The sequence below is a fragment of the Mastigoproctus giganteus genome, chromosome 9 (assembly GCF_048544385.1).
Source record: "Mastigoproctus giganteus isolate SK-2022 chromosome 9, ASM4854438v1, whole genome shotgun sequence".
Classification (NCBI taxonomy): Eukaryota; Metazoa; Arthropoda; class Arachnida; order Uropygi; family Thelyphonidae; genus Mastigoproctus; species Mastigoproctus giganteus.
The window spans coordinates 27050170-27070101 of record NC_143583.1 but is presented as its reverse complement, the minus strand read 5'-3'; the positions used below and the strand labels follow the sequence as shown (position 1 = coordinate 27070101).

Genomic DNA, 19932 nt, shown 5'->3' with positions numbered 1-19932 from the left:
ACTAAGCATAAACCACCTATGAAGGCAGTTTATTCCAGTGGATGACAATGCACATCAAATGTGAACTTCCTGATGCTTAGCTTAGTTACTCCCCCTCACAGTTTATGCTGCCTGGTGTTTGCATCCCATTTTAAGTTGAAAATTTCAGTCATTCAGTTTGTGCCCCCCTCCTCCTCCAATGTGTCATACACCTTAATTAGATCTTCTGTGAGACACCTTGTTTCCAAACTAACTCCACCTTTGTAATCTCTCCTCATAAAGATGCCTCTTTGCTATCTGTACTAGATGAGTTTGGTCTCTTTCAAGAAGCTTAAGCCTTTCCCCAAATGTAGAAAACATGAAAACAGAAAATGTGGTCTCACTACTGACTTGTATAATGGAACCATAACTCCTTTTCCCTAGATGCAAAGGAATCAGAAAATCATTAGCAAGGGCACATGATGCAAGAAAGCAAGCTGTTTTTTTTTTTTTTGGAAAGCAAGCATTTTTTTTTTTGTCTGATGCTATATATAGCATCAGCCCAAAAAAAAAAAAAAAAAAAACACCCTCCCTTCTCACTGAAGGCCGCCATTCGAGGTGAGCGGACGCACTTCGTCAGGGCTCCTCAGTTAAGTGGATTGGATTACTGTTGATTAGTGCTTTTAAATATTTGATTTATTTAGATATTGTTGGATTATTTTGTTATAGGTTTTCCTGTAAAAGTTTGATTTTAATAATATTATAGATATAATTTTTTAAAGTTAATTTTCATTGATATTTAGCTAATTTTATAATGGTAGTTATGAGATCTGCCTTAAACACGTCACAGGGTATCGTGACTCACACGGAAAGAGCCGATGGCAATTTATGGGCGAGTCATGATTTAATCCATTGCGGAACCTGTTGAATGTTTTCCAAGGTCGACTTGGTTACTAATCATAGCTCACCTGGGGATTCTTTTCTTTGTGATCGATGTAAGGAGTCCACCGATCTTAAAATACAATTTGGTGCATTGATGGAACAATTTTAATACCTGAAAAAACGGGTGCTTGCCCTGGAGAATAACGCATCTGGGAGCTCGTCCGGGACTCAAGACTCCAGCAATCTACCAAGTGATGCACACCCGATTCGGGCCTCAAAACAGAAAAACCAAGTGCAAACTACTCTGGTTAAAAAAGACATTGTTTTATTAGGAGACTCCATTGTCAGGAAAACGGGGAATATTTTTTTTTATAAGGATAAGTGGAGTAGAACCAGGGTATGTCTGCCGGGAGCAACTATTAATGATGTCACCAACAGATTGTCAGATTTTAAGGGGGGGTAAATGTTATTTGGTTTTTAGGAGCATTAACAACTAAGGCCATATTGCTCTGGGGATATGTGGTGGTCATTCCCTGACCTTTCTGCATCCTCCGTATTTGGTGGTCATGGGCTCGAACCCCGGTATGATCAAGAAACGTGTGCTATGCACTGCTGCTCCTGCCCACCTGGCTATGGAGGCACCTCTATATGTGGGGCGGTGACCCCAAAACCTCTCTCAGGCTTCTAGATTCCATTCAAATAAGGACAGCTAGGCTAATGACTCATCTCTAACAGTCTCTCCACTCTGTCTTATTCTGTTTCTGCTGCATACCTTTTCTATAGATACTTCTTCCATGGGCACTGTTCCACATCTCTCTTCCAAAGCAGTTTGAACATGTGCCACAACCAGTCAACATCTTTTTACTGTCCAACTTCATACTTACAGACCCAACTTTTCTTCTTCCTCATTTCTCCATTTAACTTCAGTTTTCTGCAATAACCTTCCTTCACGTGTATTTCCTGAAAATTACAATCTACAGCAATTCAAGTCTAATGTCAACAAGCATCTTCTTTCATCTTCTCAACTTTCAGCCCATGCATGGTACTATAGGTTCTAATACCTTTCATGTTTGGGGTTTTCGTTAAAAAAATAAATAAAAAAAAAACCCCAAAATTTTCCCCTTAACAAATTCATGTCGTGATCCATTTAGGATATTATACTTTTCAAGGTGTTCTTGTAATGCATTTTTGACCACAGATTCCATGACCTGGTCTATAGTTATTCATTTGATCCTTAACTCTCCCTTTGTAAACTAGTAAGACAATTACTCTTCTCTAATCCAAGGGGATTTCCCCCCCAAATCCAACAACCTCGTAATTAACCTGAAAGGTTAGTCCATTGCTTTGGAGCCTCCTTCAATAAGATGGTAAATATCATCTGTATCTGGGGCCTTATTCATCTTTGAACTCATTATCTAAAGGTGGGATATATCACAATATCCCACATCTGGAAAGGAACTTTCTAATGTGAAAATTGATACAAAGTACCTATTCAGCCTACAAGTAATGTCCGCTGAATTATATATGATTCTGCTGTTTCCACTAAGTACAGGTCCTATTCTCATTGGAAATGGCATGCCACCCTTCTATACTATAAGAAATAGTAATTTCACTAGCAATTTTGTGGATTGTTAAATGTTGTTCATTTGTGATCACATCACAAGCAACCAAATCATTAGTTTTTGAAGTTGAATGCTGGCCAGAGTGAGGACTGTCAGTGGACAAGCAACCCTCTTTAAACTTTGTGACCCACTGAAAAGGCATTGTATGACAAATAGCACCTCCTCCAAAAGCTGTTTTTAACATTGTGAGTTTCTGTTGTACTTTTTTTTAATTTGAAACAAAATTTGCTGAAAATTCACTGCTTAGTAAAGTCACACTTTAAAATGCAGTGAAACATATGAAATAATACCTATTCTATGTGAATTAATTCAGACTAACTGCAGATGAATGGAAAATTTATGCATTACTATGTCTAGATGAAGCAGTAAACGTGTAACAAAGTGAGGCATCGTAATGAGTTACGACGCCTCACTTTCAGGGCAGTCCCCAAACATTTTGATTATACTTCACATTTGTTTTCATTTCAAAAAGGATTTATATATTTTTTAAAACCGAATACATTTAAGGCTAAAGCCTCAACGTATGGGAAATTCACTAGAAGTAACAGGGTAGTGCATTAGCATCATTTTGTATGTAGTGAATTACCGAAAATGGTAAAATGGCATCATTTTTATCATATCTCATTGTGAATACCTTTACAAGTTGCCTGATATTGCCAGTAAAGAAGACTTACTTATTCTCAATGGATACCACCATCCAGATGGCCGTTTCAAGGCTGTTTTGCCTCTCATCGGTAGGTGGGTGGGTAGGTAGGTAGGCAGGCACCCTGGGTGTTGCAATAGTGACAACCCAGTTATGAAGTATAACTTCACAATATGAGAGATGCCAGATGCTGTACAACAATATAGGCCTCAACTTAAGGAAAATGTAGTTTAAAATTTTCTCATTTAATTTTTTTTTTTTTCATTAGGAAGATTTCAAATTCAATATTAAATTAAATTAGTATATACTTACCCGAACTTTTAAACTTCATCAGCTTAGTCCCAATGACTGGAATTCTGTCTTGATCTTCTTTTGGAGGTGGAACATATCCCCACTCAAACACATTAATATATATTGGAAAATCTTTATGAAGACTGACAATATGCTCATCCTAAAATGTAGAAACTAATTAAACATTACCATTTTATTTTTATAGTAAGAGAAATGTGCATTTCTCTTACTATTTTAAATTAAATTAAATTTTAAACACAGTTGAAATTTTTAAAATTTAATCAGTATCATTACTTCACCTTTTAATGTAAGCATAATTAAGAGTACAGCTGCTCTCGTATATTTTCAATATCATATCACATTTGCTGTTGAACACCTATGAACCAAACAGGATAAGAAATCTAGTCTTAATCCTCAGTCTTTTAAGTTTATCTACATACCTAAGCTATATCTTCATGTAAGATACATTTTCTGTTTTCAGAACCTAAAAGCACATTTCTGAACTATTTTTACAATGCATTATAGTCACCAATTACGTGCAAACAACTGCTTCTAACCCCTTACACAGAAATTATAAATGGCTTCTGTATCAGTTGTCCTCATGAGAAACAAACAAGACATTCTATTCTGTATATTTTGATTTAATTAACATTAACTTCACAATCCTGTTCCCAAATCCTAAATTAGTACTTGGGTTGTAGGACAAATTTTCGGGCAGTTTCTCTCTTCACCTTTAAATACAGACACATTAATCCAACTTCATCTACTCATGTATTATATGACATGATCATAGGAAATATAAAGAAGGTAGTCTTGTGGAAATATACAAAATAGGTTTATTTATTAAAGGGAACACAGTGGAATTTTTTTTTTTTTACTTTGAAACCCTATTCAATGACATAATATTTAAGGATATATATAAGTCAATAATACAAATAGGCAAAATGAACTTTTAATTGCTTTGATGAAGTTTTAAAGCAGATCACCGAGCTATTACCTTTAGCCTAAATACACAATTGCAAACAAGCCGGCAATCCCCCATGGACATCAACAGATATAATATAAAGACGGCAAACTTTTGCAGAATCTACAGCAGCAGCAGCAGATCTGCAGAACCAGTATAAAATGAGCAATCTGGACCCTATAGCAACCACAGCCTGGACAAACAATCCCTGGAATTCACAAATATGCTTTTGAAAGCAACTGATCTGGTCATGACTAAGAAAAAATCAGGACGAAAGAACTAGTTTTGGAAAATATGCTACTGATTTTTTTTTTTTTCCTTTTTAAATTTCAAAAAATGCTATAAAGTTAACTGCCCACTATTAGATACCATTGTTCACTCAATAAATATTCTAATTATTACCTAAGCAACTTGCTATAACTAAATATACAAGGCAAACACTGGCTGTTCAATTAGTTCTCGAAACTTCATCAAAGCAATAAAATGTTTAAGTTGATTATATATATCATATTTCATAATTATATCGCCATGTATACCTAACTTTTTTTTTTTTTTTTCATTGAAAGAAAGTTATGATAAAGTGGTTTCAAAATTACTGGGCCAGATGCAACATGGTGACTATTAAGATCCTGTTACTAAAATCAATCTATTCATCCACTTGTAACTCTGTTTCATTTTAAAGTAAAGTTTTTCCTTGATTTCTATATTAATAATTCAAGATCCCTCTTTAAATTGGTACTGGATTAAAAGAATTTAAATGGAAAAAATCAGATTAGTCAATCAACTCTAATAATTTTGACAGTTTATCAGGACTATGCAATTCATCTGATCAATCAGATACAATCAGAATTATACATCTCATCCTAGAGCCGTCCATATTTAATCCTCCCACACTTATTTTAACACCAAGTTTTATTAGTAGCAAACAAATGCAAGGAAATAAGCATATACAGCATCAGCAAAAAAAAAAATCCCACTTCCCACATTAGCTATCCATCCCTTTCATAAATTTGTTCAGTTCTTTTTTATCAATCAATTCAGCCCTGGAGAGAATGTGCAGGGCTCATGGGGTAGAATTTTTCTCAGTGTGGTCTGTGCTTGTTAACAGGAGAGACTGCTTCTGCAGGGATGGGATACACTTAAATAGAAAGGGTGAAAGAATATTTGCTGATGCTATCGAGGCAATGTTAGGTGGGTCGGAAAGCTGCTAGCTTGGGGGGATTCGCAAACCAATAGCCTAAAAGTAGCCACAGGCAGAGATGGAAATGATTCTTGCACTGCTTCAATTGGAATGAGCAGCAGCCCAGAAAGCCAGTTGCTAGGGGTCATGAAACAAATAAATACATGGGCTGTGTTAGAGTAACTAAGAGTAAGAACAGGTGCATGTATACTTGCATGTACACCAATGCTAGATGTACAATAAACAAATTTGATGAATTTGAAGTGCTAGTTAAGACATCCAAGGTGGATATTGTTGGGATATAAGGGATGCAGAATTGGAATTTGGGGAGTACAATGTGTACAGAAAGGATAGACAGGATAGGAAGGGAGAAGGGTTTATGTTGTTAGTTAAGAAACACACAAAATCTAAGGAAATGCACCCAATTGACATAGATGGACAGTGCAATGCTGAGTCAGTTTGGGGTGACATAAGCACTTGGAAAGCAAAAACGAGGGTAGGAATTTGTTATAGGCCTAATGACTCTGAGTACAATGAACAATTATACAAAGAAATAGTGGGCCAGTAAATCAGAGTGTCTTATAATGGGGGGTTTTAACTTTCCAGATATAGACTGGAACTTGTGGTTTGGTCACTCGCACATTAGCAAGGCTTTTGTGGATTTATTGGATAATTGTTTTCTACAGCAGCATGTTCAAGAGGCAACCAGAGGGAGTAATACTCTTAATCTGATTATCATTACTGATTCTTCATGCATTAAGAATCTACAGATAAAGGAGCCACTAGGTGGCAGTGATCACAGTGTGCCGATGTGGGATTTACTTAAAGATGTCACTACCATCAGGGGTAAAGGGAAGGGTTTTTGCTTTCGTAAAAGTGGCTACAGTGGTCTCAGATTTTTTAGGTTCTATACAGTGGGACCAACTGATGATGTTACCAACAGCAAATTCTAAATGGGAAGCATTCAAGGAAGTAATCTTGGAAACTACTAGGCTTTTTGTTCCAACTAAGAAATACTGCTCTAGGTTCAGGCCCAAATGGATGTCAGATGAACTAATGAGACTCATAGAAGAGAAGAAATATGCATGGGATGCACAAATTGTCAGGCAACACAGGAGCCCATGGTAGATACAAGCTAGTCTGTAATCAAGTCACAAAGGAGGTTAGGCAAGCGAAGGCAGAAAATGAAAAATCTTTGGCAAGGATGCAAAGAAAAACAGCAAAGACTTCTTTACATATATAAACTCTAAAAGGAAGAGGATGGATCACATTGGTCCACTTGATATCAATGTTTTGACTGTAGATGATCTTTCTCAGACAGCTGCTGAACTAAATGAGTATTTTGTATCTACATTCCCACATGAGGAGGTATTCAAGGGGAGGGCCAGATGTTTATCAAAATTTAACAGGGAGTTAAATGATTTTGTAATAACTGAGAGCAAAGTGGAGGAGAAATTGTTGAAGTTAAACATAAGAAAGGCACCTGGGATGGATGGGATCTATCCAGTTATAATAAAGGAGGCAGAAAAGGTTGCCTCCTTTAATATAACTAAGTAAGCAAACCCTTAACCATAATTATGAGAGCATCCTTGAACTCGGAGGAAGTCCCCACGGACTGGAGATGTGCAAATGTATCTCCAATTTACAAAGGGGATCAAAGGGTGACAAGTAATTACAGACCTGTTAGTTTGACTTCTGTTCCAGAGAAACTAATGGAGTCACTGGTTAAAGAAGCATTGCAAGATCATTTAGACAAGATTGCAGCAATAATTCAGACATTGCATGGGTTTGTCAAGGGGAAGTCTTGTCTGACCAATTTGATTGGATAGTATGATGTGGTCACAAAGGAACTGGATGCAAAAAATAATTTTGATATCATATATTTGAATTTCAGGAAAGCTTTTGATACTGTTGCACATGGAAGACTACTGTACAAATTGGAGCAGTATGGCATTAAGGGCAAGTTGCTACAATGGATAAAAGGATGGTTGAGTTGGAGAAGATAGAGAGTGGTGGTCAATGGGTACTGCTCTATGTGGAGTAATGTTATTAGTGGTGTCCCTCAGGGGTCGGTGTTGGACCCATTGTTGTTTTGTATATTTATCAATGATATTGATGAAGGCATATCAAGCTTAATGTCTAGGTTTGCAGATGATACAAAGGTTGGCAGGACTGTTAATAACAATAATGACAGTATGCTGCTGCAACAGGATCTGGAAAAGTTGGGTAGATGGGCTGAGAAGTGGCAACTGAAGTTTAACATTGACAAATGCAAAGTAGTGCATATAGGTAGCAATAACCCCAGAGAAATGTACCAACTATGTGGTGTTATACTCAGGGTAGTGCAGAATGAAAGAGACCTTGGGGTAATTGTGCAGTCTGATATGAAGTTTTCTGATCAGTGCAGCCTGTCTGCACTGATCAGAAGACATGGGGTCTTGTCAATGATATACAGGAATTTTGCAAACAGGGATAAAGAGGTGATTATCCCCTTGTATAAGGCAATGGTCAGGCCACACCTTGAGTACTGCGTACAGGTCTGGAAGCCTCATTTTAGGAAGGATGTAGAGTTGCTAGAATGAGTACAGTGAAGGGCAAAAAGACTGGTGAAGGGAATAAAGGTATGCTCTTATGAAGAAAGGCTTAAGTTCTGGAAATTGCAGCTTCTGGAGACGGCACCTGCGAGACGAGCTGATTGAGATGTATAATGGGTTGAGCAGGCTTAATGCTGATGGGATTCTTCCTCTTGCTCAGATTACAAACCTGAGGGGGCATAGATTCAAACTGAAGAAAGACAGTTGTAGAATAGATGTGCAGAACTTGGCCTTTAGCCAGTGGGTAGTTGATTGCTGGAACAAACTTCCATCTGTTGTTGTGTTAACAGGAGAGATTGCTTCTACAGGGATGGGATACACTTAAATAGAAAGGGTGCAAGAATTTTTGCTGATGCTGTCGAGGCAGTGTTAGGTGGGTCGGAAAACTGCTAGTTGGGGGGGATACAAGGACTAATAGATTAACAGTAGCCACTGGCAGAGGTGGAAGTGATTCTTGCACTGCTTCTATTCAAATGAGCAGAAGTCTGAAAAACAAGATGCAGGATATTTCAGAGACTGCTGGTAGTCATTGCGTTACAAGTAAACACATGGGTTGTGTTAGGGTAGCTAAGAATAGAAACAGGTGCATGTATACCTGCGTGTACACCAATGCTAGGAGTTTGGTAAATAAATTTGATGAATTTGAGGTATTGCTCAAAACATCAAAGGCAGATATTGTTGGGATATCAGAGACGTTGTGTCACACAGATATAAGTAATGCGGAACTGGAATTTGGGGAATACAATGTATATAGAAAGGATAGACAGGACAGGAGGGGAGGAGGGGTTATGCTATTAATTAAGAAACACATAAAGTCAAAGGAAGTGAAGCCAGTTGACATCGATGGACAGGGCAGTGTCGAGTCAGTTTGGTGTGACATAAGCATAGGGAAATCAAAATTGAGAGTAGGAGTGTGCTATAGACCTAATGACTCTGATGAGTATAATAATATATTGTACAGGGAAATAGAGTGGGCCAGTAAATCAGAGAGTCTTATAATGGGGGATTTTAATTTCCCAGATATTGACTGGAATTTGTGGGTTGGTCACTCGCACACTAGCAAGGCTTTTGTGGATTTATTGGATGATTGTTTTCTACATCAGCATGTTCGTGAGGCAACAAGAGGGAGCAATATTCTTGATCTGATTATCAGTAGTGATTCTTCATGCATTAAGAACCTGCAGATAAATGAACCACTAGGTGGCAGTGATCACAGTGTGTTGAAGTGGGATTTACTCAAGGAGGTAACTACCATCAGAGGTAAAGGGAAGGGTTTTTGTTTTCGTAAAGGCGACTATGATGGTCTGAGACAGTATTTAAATTCTATACAGTGGGACCAACTGATGATGTTACCAACAGCAAACTCAAAATGGGAAGCATTCAAGGAACTAATCTTGGTGGCTACCAGGCTTTACATACCAACTAAGAAATATTGTTCAAGGTTTAGGCCTAAATGGTTGTCAGATGGACTAATGAGACATGTGGCAGAGAAGAAAAATGCATGGGATACATACAAATTAATGGGTGACATGGAAGCCTATGATAGATATAAGTTGGTCTGTAACCAAGTCAGACCAACTTATATCAAAAAAAGGCAGACAAAGGCAGGCAAAGGCAGACTACGAAAAATCCTTGGCAAAGGATGCAAAGAAAAACAGAAAAGAGTTCTTTACATATTTAAATTCGAGAAGGAAAGGGATGAATCAGATTGGTCCACTGGATATTGATGGTTCAACAGTTGAGGATCCTGCTCAGGTGGCTAACAATCTAAACGAGTATTTTGCATCTACATTCACACATGAGGAGTTATTCAGGAAGGAGAATGATGTAGGTAAAATAAACATTGGCAGTGAGCTGGATGATTTTGTAATAACTGAGAGGAAAGTGGAGGAGAGTTTGTTGAGGATAAACATAAAAAAGGCACCTGGGGTGGATGGGATCTATCCAGTTATATTAAAGGAGGCAGCAAAGGAGGTAAGCAAACCCCTAGCCATAATTATGAGAGCTTCTTTGGACTCAGGGGAGGTACCCATAGACTGGAGATGTGCAAATGTAACCCCAATTCACAAAGGAGGATCAAAGGCTGACACAAGTAATTATAGACCTGTTAGTTTAACTTCTGTTCCAGGTAAGTTAATGGAGGCACTGGTTAAAGAAGCACTGCAGGATCATCTAGACAAGAATTCACTTATAGCTCAGACGCAGCATGGTTTTGTTAAGGGCAGGTCTTGCCTGAACAATTTGATTGGATACTATGATGTAGTCACAAAAGAACTGGATGCAGGGAATAACTTTGATATTATATATTTGGATCTTAGAAAGGCTTTTGATACTGTTGCACATGGAAGACTGCTGCACAAATTGGAGCAGTGTGGCATTGGAGGCAAATTGCTGCTATGGATAAGGGGATGGTTGAGTGGCAGAAGACAGAGAGTGGTAATCAATGGACACTGCACAACGTGGACTAATGTTATTAGTGGAGTTCCTCAAGGTTCAGTGTTGGGTCCATTGTTGTTTTCAGTGTTTATGAATGATATTGATGATGGGATATCAAGTTTAATGTCTAAGTTTGCAGATGATACAAAGGTTGGCAGGGTCGTTAAGGACACTACTGACGCTATGCTGCTGCAACAGGATCTGGAAAGGTTGAACAGATGGGCTGAGAGGTGGCAAATGAAGTTTAACATTGACAAATGTAAAGTACTACATATGGGTAACAGTAACTCCAGAGCAATGTATCAACTCTGCGGTACTACACTGACAGTGGTGGAGAATGAAAAGGACCTGGGGGTAATTGTGCAGGCAGATATGAAGTTCTCTGAGCAGTGCAGACGAGCTGCAAGAGTAGCTCATGGTGTCTTGTCAATGATATACAGGAATTTTTCTAGCAGGGATAAGGAGGTGATTATTCCCTTGTATAAGGCAATGGTTAGGCCACATCTTGAGTACTGTATACAGGTCTGGAGGCCTCATTTCAAGAAGGATGTAGAGCTGCTGGAACGGGTACAGAGAAGGGCAACAAGATTAGTAAATGGAACAAAGGGTTGCTCTTACGAAGAAAGGCTTAAGTTTTGCAAATTACAGAGTCTGGAGACTAGGCACCGGCGAGGTGTATAAGGCTTTGAATGGTTTGAGCATGCTCAATGCCAATGGGATTCTTCATCTTTCTCAGAATAATCACCTCAGAGGGCATAAATTCAAATTGAGGAAGGACGGATGTCGGATAGATGTGCGGAAATTTGCCTTTGGCCAGCGGGTGGTTGGTTGGTGGAACCGACTTCCATCACTTGTTGTTGAAGTTGATAGCCTAAACAAATTTAAAGCTCAACTGGACAGGTATTTCGAACGAACGGAGAGGTGAAATGGGAGAGGGTTTTTTTTTTTTTTGGCTGATGTTGAATAAGCTTGCTTTCTTGCATCATATGCCTCTACTAATGCTAATGCTAAGTTGATAGTTTAAATAAATTCAAGGTAGAACTAGACAAACATTTAGAATGAATGGATCAGTGAAATTGGAAGTTTTTTGTTTTTGGCTGGTGCTGTGTAAGCTTACTTTCTTGCATCATGTGCCTCTTCTAATGCTAAATGTATTCACACTACTCATTTCCACAATGCCAGATCATACAGAAGTTTGTTCCAACAATCAATTACCCACTGGTTGAAAATAAATTTTTGCACATCTATCCTGCAACCATTCTTCCTCATTTTAAATTTATGCCCCCTTGTGCAATTTCTCAGCAAGAGTAAAGGATGTCATCTGCACTTAGACTATTCATTACATTAAAGCCTTAAACACTTCAATCAAATCTTATAGGTAACTAAATTCCAGACACTGCAATTTGCAGAAATGAATGTGTATCTTACTGTTCCCCTCACTGATCTTGTTGATCTTCCCTGCACCTGTTCCAACATATCCACATCCTTCCTAATAGGAGGCTTCCAGACCTGTATGCAGTACTTAAGATTGAGCCTAACTATTGCATTCTTATCCCTTCTGGCAAAATTCTTGTATATCACTGACAAAACCTGATGAACTGTTCCAGCAGCTTGTCTGCACTGCTCAGAGAACTTCATGGCTAATTGGCCGACCGGGCTAGCCGAGTGGGTAAAGTACCTGCCCGGCAACCCAAAGGTCGCGGGTTCGATTCCCGCCTCGGGCTTGGATCAAAGTACTGCAAAAACCTTGGGAGGTGCAATATGGCCACAGAAGCCGATGCGCCAACAACTACCAAATCAAAAAAAAAAAAAAAAAAAAAAAAAAAATGGCTAATTGCAGTTTTTAGAGGGTCTTTTTTGTTCACCACTACCCTGAATTGTGGTTTTGGAATAGATGCTAGGAAATACTGGTAAGCCTTTAAAACTATATGGCTAGGAAAAGTATACATACAAATATATTAAAAAACAGTAGACTGAAAGTATTATAAATTCACCTGTGAAATGTGGTCATAGTGTGGAAGGAAAGAAAAAAAAAAAAAAAATTTGTTGGAATCAAGCCCAGGCCTTAACCAGACAGTGTGGAAGAGTATGATCATAATCACTATACTGTAAGGACAAAAAAGCAGATTTTTACTATACACATTTACAAACAACTGTATATCAGGAAAACACAACTCTCATATTTTGTTTACAGACTTTCATGGATCTTTTGTACTTATAGTATGGGATAAAAATACAAGAAATGGTATCACTGATGAAATGACATTACTACCAGTGGCACTACTCAGCCAGTGTGTACTTATTCTATACAACTAGTTAAAATTTTAGAAAAATACCATTGTTATTATACTTATTATTACAGCTCTGAAAGAATAATCTCAGTAAACTGTAATTATCTTAGTAAACATGTTACTACAAAGAAATGGTAACAAGTGTTCTTAATGAGAAATAGCTTTTATTTTACTGCTATGTTCATTATAGCAACCTTTTTCTGAGGAGGGTGAACTAAATTATTGTTGTCATTTTGGTTTTTAGGAGCATTAGCAACTAAGGCCAAATTGCTCCAGGGATATGTGGTGGTCATTCCGTGAACTTTCCACATCCTTCATATTTGGTGGTCACAGGCTCGAACTCCAGTCTAATCAAGAAGCGTGTGCTACGCACTGCTGCTCCTGCCAACTTGGCTACGGAGGTGCCAACTAAATTGATCTATATAACACGTACTGTAATAGTATACAATATCCTGAACCCCTTGCACACACAGCAGATTATTCCCAACCTGGGAATAAAAGTAACTCACTGTGAAAATAACTGTTTTTTACGAGAGAAAAAAAAAATATATATATATATATTATAAAAACTTGTTTATATTATGAACTAGTACAGTGTCACCTTAATAATAATTATTATTAGCCATATGGTGCAAGGAAGCCTGAGGCTTATGCTGCACCAGCCAAAAAAAAAAAAAATTTCCCATGTTACCCTGAGAGAGAGTCATTAGCATTATTAGAGGCATATGATGCAAGAAAGCAAGCTTATGCAGCATCAGCCAAAAAAAAAAAAAAAACCTCCCATTTCACCCCTCCGTTTGTTCAAAATACCTGTCCAGCTGAGCCTTAAATTTATTTAGGCTATCAACTTCCACAACAAGGGTTGGAAGTCTGTTCCACCAACCAACTACCTGCTGGCTAAAGGCAAATTTCCGCACATCTATCCTACAACTGTCTTTCTTCAATTTGAATTTATGCCATCTCCGGTGATTGTTCTGAGCAAGAGGAAGAATCCCATCAGCATTGGGCATGCACAAACCATTCAAGGCTTTATACACCTCTATCAGATCACCTCGCCGGTACCGTGTCTCCAGACACTGTAATTTGCAAAACTTAAGCCTTTCTTCGTAAGCGCACCCCTTCGTTCCGTTCACTAACCTCGTTGCCCTTCTCTGTACTCGTTCCAGCAGCTCTACATCCTTCTTGAAATGAGGCCTCCAGACCTGTATACAGTACTCAAGGTGCAGCCCGACCATTGCCTTATACAAGGGAATAATCACCTCTTTATCCCTGCTAGAAAAATTCCTGTATATCATTGACAAGACACCATGAGCTACTCTTGCAGCCCATCTGCACTACTCAGAGAACTTCATATCTGCCTGCACAATTACCCCCAGGTTGTTTTCATTCTCTACCACTGTTAGTGTAGTACCACAGAGTTGATACGTTGCTCTGGGGTTACTGTTTCCCATTTGTGGTATTTTACATTTGTCAATGTTAAACTTCATTTGCCACCTCTCAGCCCATCAGCTCAACCTTTCCAGATCCTGTTGCAGCAGCATAGCGTCAGTAATGTCCTTAACAACCCTGCCAACCTTTGTATCATCTGCAAACTTGGACATTAAGCTTGATATACCATCATCAATATCATTTATAAATACAGAAAACAATAATGGATCCAACACTGAACCCTGAGGGACTCCACTAATAACATTAGTCCACGAAGAGCAGTGTCCATTGATTTCCACTCTCTGTCTTCTCCCACTCAACCATCCCTTTATCCATAGCAGCAATTTGCGTCCAGTGCTACACTGCTCTAATTTGTGCAGCAGTCTTCCATGTGCAACAGTATCAAAAGCCTTTCTAAGATCCAAATATATAATATCAAAGTTATTCCCTGCATCCAGTTCTTTTGTGACTGCATCATAGTATCCACTCAAATTGGTCAGGCAAGACCTTTCCTTAACAAAACCATGCTGTGTCTGAGCTATAACTGAAGTCTTGTATAGATGATCCTGCAGTGCTTCTTTAACCAGTGCCTCCATTAATTTTTCTGGAACAGAAGTTAAACTCACAGGTCTATAATTACTTGTGTCAGACTTTGATCCTCCTTTGTGAATTAGGGTCACATTTGCACATCTCCAGTCTATGGGTACCTCCCCTGAGCCCAAGGAAGCTCTCATAATTATGGCTAAGGGTTTGCTTACTTTCTTTGCTGCCTCCTTTTATATAACTGGATAGATCCCATTCACCCTGGGTGCCTTTTTATGTTTATCCTCAACAATTTCTCGTCCACTTTCCTCTCAGTTATTACAAAATCATCCAGCTCACTGCCAGAGTTTAGTTCACCTCTGACATTCCTCTTCCTGAATAACTCCTCATGTGTGAATGTCGATGCAAAATATTCATTTAGTTCGTTAGCTATCTGAGCAGGAGCATCAACAGTTGAACCATCGATATCAAGTGGACCAATCTGATTCATCCCCTTCCTTCTAGTTTACATAAGTAAAGAACTCTTTGCTGTTTTTCTTTGCATCCCTTGCCAAAGATTTCTCGTTGGCATATAAAATATGAAATATAAAAAATAAAAAAGTGAAAAAAGGGAGCAAAGAAAAGGAGTAAGTTCAGGAGGCCAGGTTTTGAGAACAAGTGAAGAAATACCATCAGGAACGGCAGCTTTCTTGGCATCCAAGTTTCGTCAAAATCCTTCTGACCAGCAAGTTTTCTATTCTTTGTCTGTTCAAAATCTAGTTTGGACTGATTAATAACTGCTTTACAATTGTTGGAAGCATTGGTGTAGGCAGAAAATGAAACTGAAGAATTGGAAACAAGTCAATTAGGATATGCAACATTCTTCTCTTGAACAGCCTTAGCACATTTATTGGAAAACCAAGGTTTAGATAAAGGACAAGGTTTTAAAGTGAAGTGTGGAATAAAAGGTTCCATTCCTACAAGAATAACTTCACTGACAAGATCTGAGCAAATGTTGACATCAGAAGTTTTGAAACAGTAATCCAACCAAGGAAAAGAAATCTCGCAGGTCACCCATTTTGCATTCTTGTAATGCCAAACAACACTAGGTTGGGACTAGCTGTGAGATAAAGGCTTCTTTGGAGAAGAGACAATCACCAAGTTGTGATCTAAGGTGACTAAAGGACCACTCAATTTGACAATGTACTTAGGTTGGTTTATGAGAAAAAGATCAATTGTGTTGGCTGTATGGTTAGGATTGTCCAGTATTTTGGTAGGTAAATGAACAATCCTTGCAAGGTCATTAGTAACTGCGAAAGCTTCAGCATCTCAACCAGCTGGGTCTGTGTGACTAGAGAATGGAAGCCAGCCTAAGTTGTGTACATTAAAATTGCCAATGAAAATTACCTCACTGTTAGGAAAGTTGGATTGAAGAAAGTACAGTTGCAAAGAGAGGAAGTCAAAGAGCTCCCAGTGATTAGTGGAATTGGGAGCATGGTAGAAACCAACAGATGGATTTGACAGAATAAGGTTGTTGTTGTTGTTTGGTTTTTAGGAGCATTAGCAACTAAGGCCATATTGCACCAGGGATATGTGGTGGTCATTCCGACCTTTTAGCATCCTCCGTATTTGGTGGTCACGGGCTCGAGCCCTAGTCTAATCAAGAAGCATGTGCTATGCACTGCTGCTCCTGCCCACCTGGCTACGGAGACGCCGCCAAAATAAGGTAAAAAGATTTTAAGCCAGAGAAGATTGAAAAGAGGAGATTCCAAATTACCATGCCTCTGACATTGAATATCGGAATCGATATATGCACAAGTACCACCTCTGAAGTGAAAGGAATCATACAGAAATAATTTGGGCAACTAAGATTAGTAGTTGAATCAAACGATAACTGAGATTCTGTCAGAAAAAGTACATGGGGTTTGGCAGACTGCAAGTGGAAATGGACATCACTAAGATTAGAACTGAGACCACGTATATTTTGAAATGAACTAGGAAGTGTTTGGGAGGTTTAGATCTTTTTGCAGATAAGCTTGTTCTATTACTTTGGTAATTCATGATGTATTCAATAGTAAGAAAAAGTTCTGGGGACATTTCATTACTTCATACATGCTGTATGAAGTAATGAAATTTTTGGATAGGACGTACACATGTTAAGAATATACCCAGATCCTTGACAATGCTCCCTGAATACACTACTCTGACTCCCTCCATTCACTATCTGGCAGAATAGAGGTAGCAAGATTATACACTAGCTGATCCGGAAGCCTCCTAGAGAGTTACAAATAGGTTCGGTCTGGTGTACTAACTAGCAACCAGCCTGTGAACACTGTTTTAGAGCTATACCCTAGAAATGTAAGGAAGTTTGGATCTCACCATAATGTCCATCATAACCTCAAAAGACATCAGTCATACTGCATGATGGAAGAGATGGGTAAGGGTTCACCAGAATTTAGCTCTGGAGACTAAACATAGGTCACAAGCCTACAATAAGCAAAGTGGTGGTATTCCAACAGTTAGTGAGAGTCATCTACCAACTAGAATTATACAAGTGAGTCAAAACTTTGGTCTATAACACATAGCAGTAAGTAAACAAATTTTGCTATTAAGTGCATTGATATCATATTGTTGAGGCACTTCATCGAAAAATGACAGAGGTGCACACATATGTTCACTGGTAGTATTAAAAAAAATCATCCACAAGTTTCCATATCTGTCTAAAGCGGTTGAAAGATGGGTCCCATAAAACAACTATACAAGCAACACTGAACTGGGTCATCCACTGAACTTCTGTCTGTTTTCAACATCAATCCGGATTATTTCTAGCATTGTTACTGGTAACAATAAAACTCAAATTCATAACTGGTACCTTGAGCCACAAATCTAATCAAAGATTCCTCTTAAAAATTCCTGTAGTGAATCATCAGCAGGTAAAATTACAGACATGGTCTTTTGGGATGGTGAAAGAATATTATTATGATTGTTTACTAAAAGATACCACAATGAGCACTCCTTGCTATGCTAAATTAATATTTGCATCGTGAAATTATGTCAAATCTAGACTTAACTAATAAAAAGGTATTTTGCCCATTCACAACAATTTAGAAACATTTATAGTTCATGCACATTAAAGAATATGATTATGAATAGCTAAACCATTCACTCTGCAGTCTTATGTTAGTCTCTTGTTGTGTTTAGGCACATCAGTGTCTTAGCCCACATTGTGTGTTATGTTTGCACAAGTGTGCACTCAAGTCAATCTGCATGTTGTGTGGGCTGGAAATCCCAGAATAACTAGTGAGGGGAAATCTACCTCCCTCTGTCTGAGATTGGCTAACTACAGCTTCCATGTAACAAGCCTTTAAAAATTCCTCATCATCAACAGGACTTGAATCCAAACCTCTTCAAATGAGTGACAAGTGAAAGGCTGCCGTAGCCTAGTGGTCAGGCGCGCGGGTACATAAGTACACGTGCCTTGAGTGACCGGGGTTCAAGCCCGTGACTACTGAATACGGTGCTGTTTCTTGTATTATATCTTGTGAACTCCTCTGACCGTTTGGTCGTCCCGGAGTATAAGCAGAAAATTTATTATTTATTAAGTGGCAAAACTACTATACTGTCACAGAGAAAAGATTTAGCCCCATAATCACTATCATTTCTTCAGAAATTTTATATCTAACCTTCATGAAAAAAAAAAAAAAAAAAAAACATTTTCAGATGGTGTTGTCAACTTTTAATGACTACTTGGAGAAGCAAGCTTCAGAATTTTATTTAAACTATATTAGAAAAAAATGCAGGAAAAAATGGCACACATGCCATGATGTGCAAGGACTTTATATGGAAAAACATAACTGAAAACCACTTTTTTTTTAATACCCCAGTAGCTTTTTTTTTTTTTTTTTTTTTTTTTTTTGTAGTTGTTGGCGCATAGGCTTCTGTGGCCATAATGCACCTCCCAAGGGGTTTTGCAGTACTTTGATCCAAGCCCGAGGCGGGAATCGAACCCCAGTAGCAAAATGTTTTGAACGCATTTACCTCATATTTGTGTCTTTGCTTGTGAAGCTTTTTTACTTTTTTTTTTTTTTTAATATGAAGAACAACGGTAAAATTTTAGAACAGAGTACCCCTTCCAAAATAGCGGCGAGAAGAGGAAAAGGGCAGCGATTGATACCGGGATAAATCGGGAACTCGTTTTCCTAATTTTAAAACAGCAGGAAGGGGAGAATAAACACCCTAAGACTAGAGGCGTGACCCTACTCTAAAGATCAGCCTAGCATTTAGAAACTATATGCTGATCCCGTGTTTCCTATTTAGATAATCCTGCACTTTAGTGTCACGTAGGATTATCGCGTAACGTACCAGTTAAAATTTTAAAAACGAAGTATTTTTTATAGAAACAAACGCTGGGCTTGCTATGATTATTGAGGTCACAAAACGGCTGCAGTTTTATTTATTCAAAAGTAATCAATCACCTAAAGCAAATGGGAAACACTACTCTAACTGAAATATAGTTTAATGTTGCTTACATCAAACCGCGTCCGGAATGCGAATTTGGGGAGAATCGGAGTAAAGATCTCGTTCCCCTCCTTTAGTTGCTTTTCGATAAAAGCTTTATACTCGGACGGATTATTTTCTGCAATGTCATCTAAAGAATTCCATATCTGTTGCGCTAGTTTCATCTTTTCTGCATCCATGATGCATTACTCTACCGAGCTCTATTACTTTATCTAAGGTAGTTATAAACAACCGAATAAAAAAAACACCAGACAGGAATGCAAAACGCTGTCAATACAGCTTACTATATGACGAACACTTCGCCCTCTCTCGGACGTGGCTAGTTTAAAGCTTATTTAAAATTAAATCTAGACGTTGGCAGTCATTATTCGATTAAATTTAGCAAGGGGAGAGGACATAGAATAGTAATATAGTATATCTTACTACTCTGCGGTAAAAGGGTTTCTAAACCCTGAAAATAATATTTATCGACAATATGTAAAAAAAATTTACTGACGAACAAAATTTTACAGACATCTTTTCATGATTATCAATGTGGGATAAAATAGTATAAGTGACAAAATTCGGGGAAAAAAATTAACTAAAACCTTAAGCAAAGTGAAA

At 38.2% G+C, this 19932-nt stretch overlaps 1 protein-coding gene across 1 annotated transcript in view; it reads right to left on the bottom strand.

Annotated features, from left to right (window-relative positions):
- The window catches only part of LOC150080115 (PIH1 domain-containing protein 2-like), a 34130-nt gene extending 14578 nt beyond the window's left edge, over positions 1–19552 (bottom strand). Inside the window, exons 1-2 of the mRNA XM_090381679.1 lie at positions 19341–19552; positions 3418–3556 (exon numbers count right to left, since the gene is read on the bottom strand). Of these exons, the coding sequence (XP_090237805.1) occupies positions 3418–3556; positions 19341–19508 (307 nt within the window). The 5' untranslated portion in view covers positions 19509–19552. The remainder of the gene's footprint in view (positions 1–3417; positions 3557–19340) is intronic.
- Positions 19553–19932: the final 380 nt, after the last annotated feature.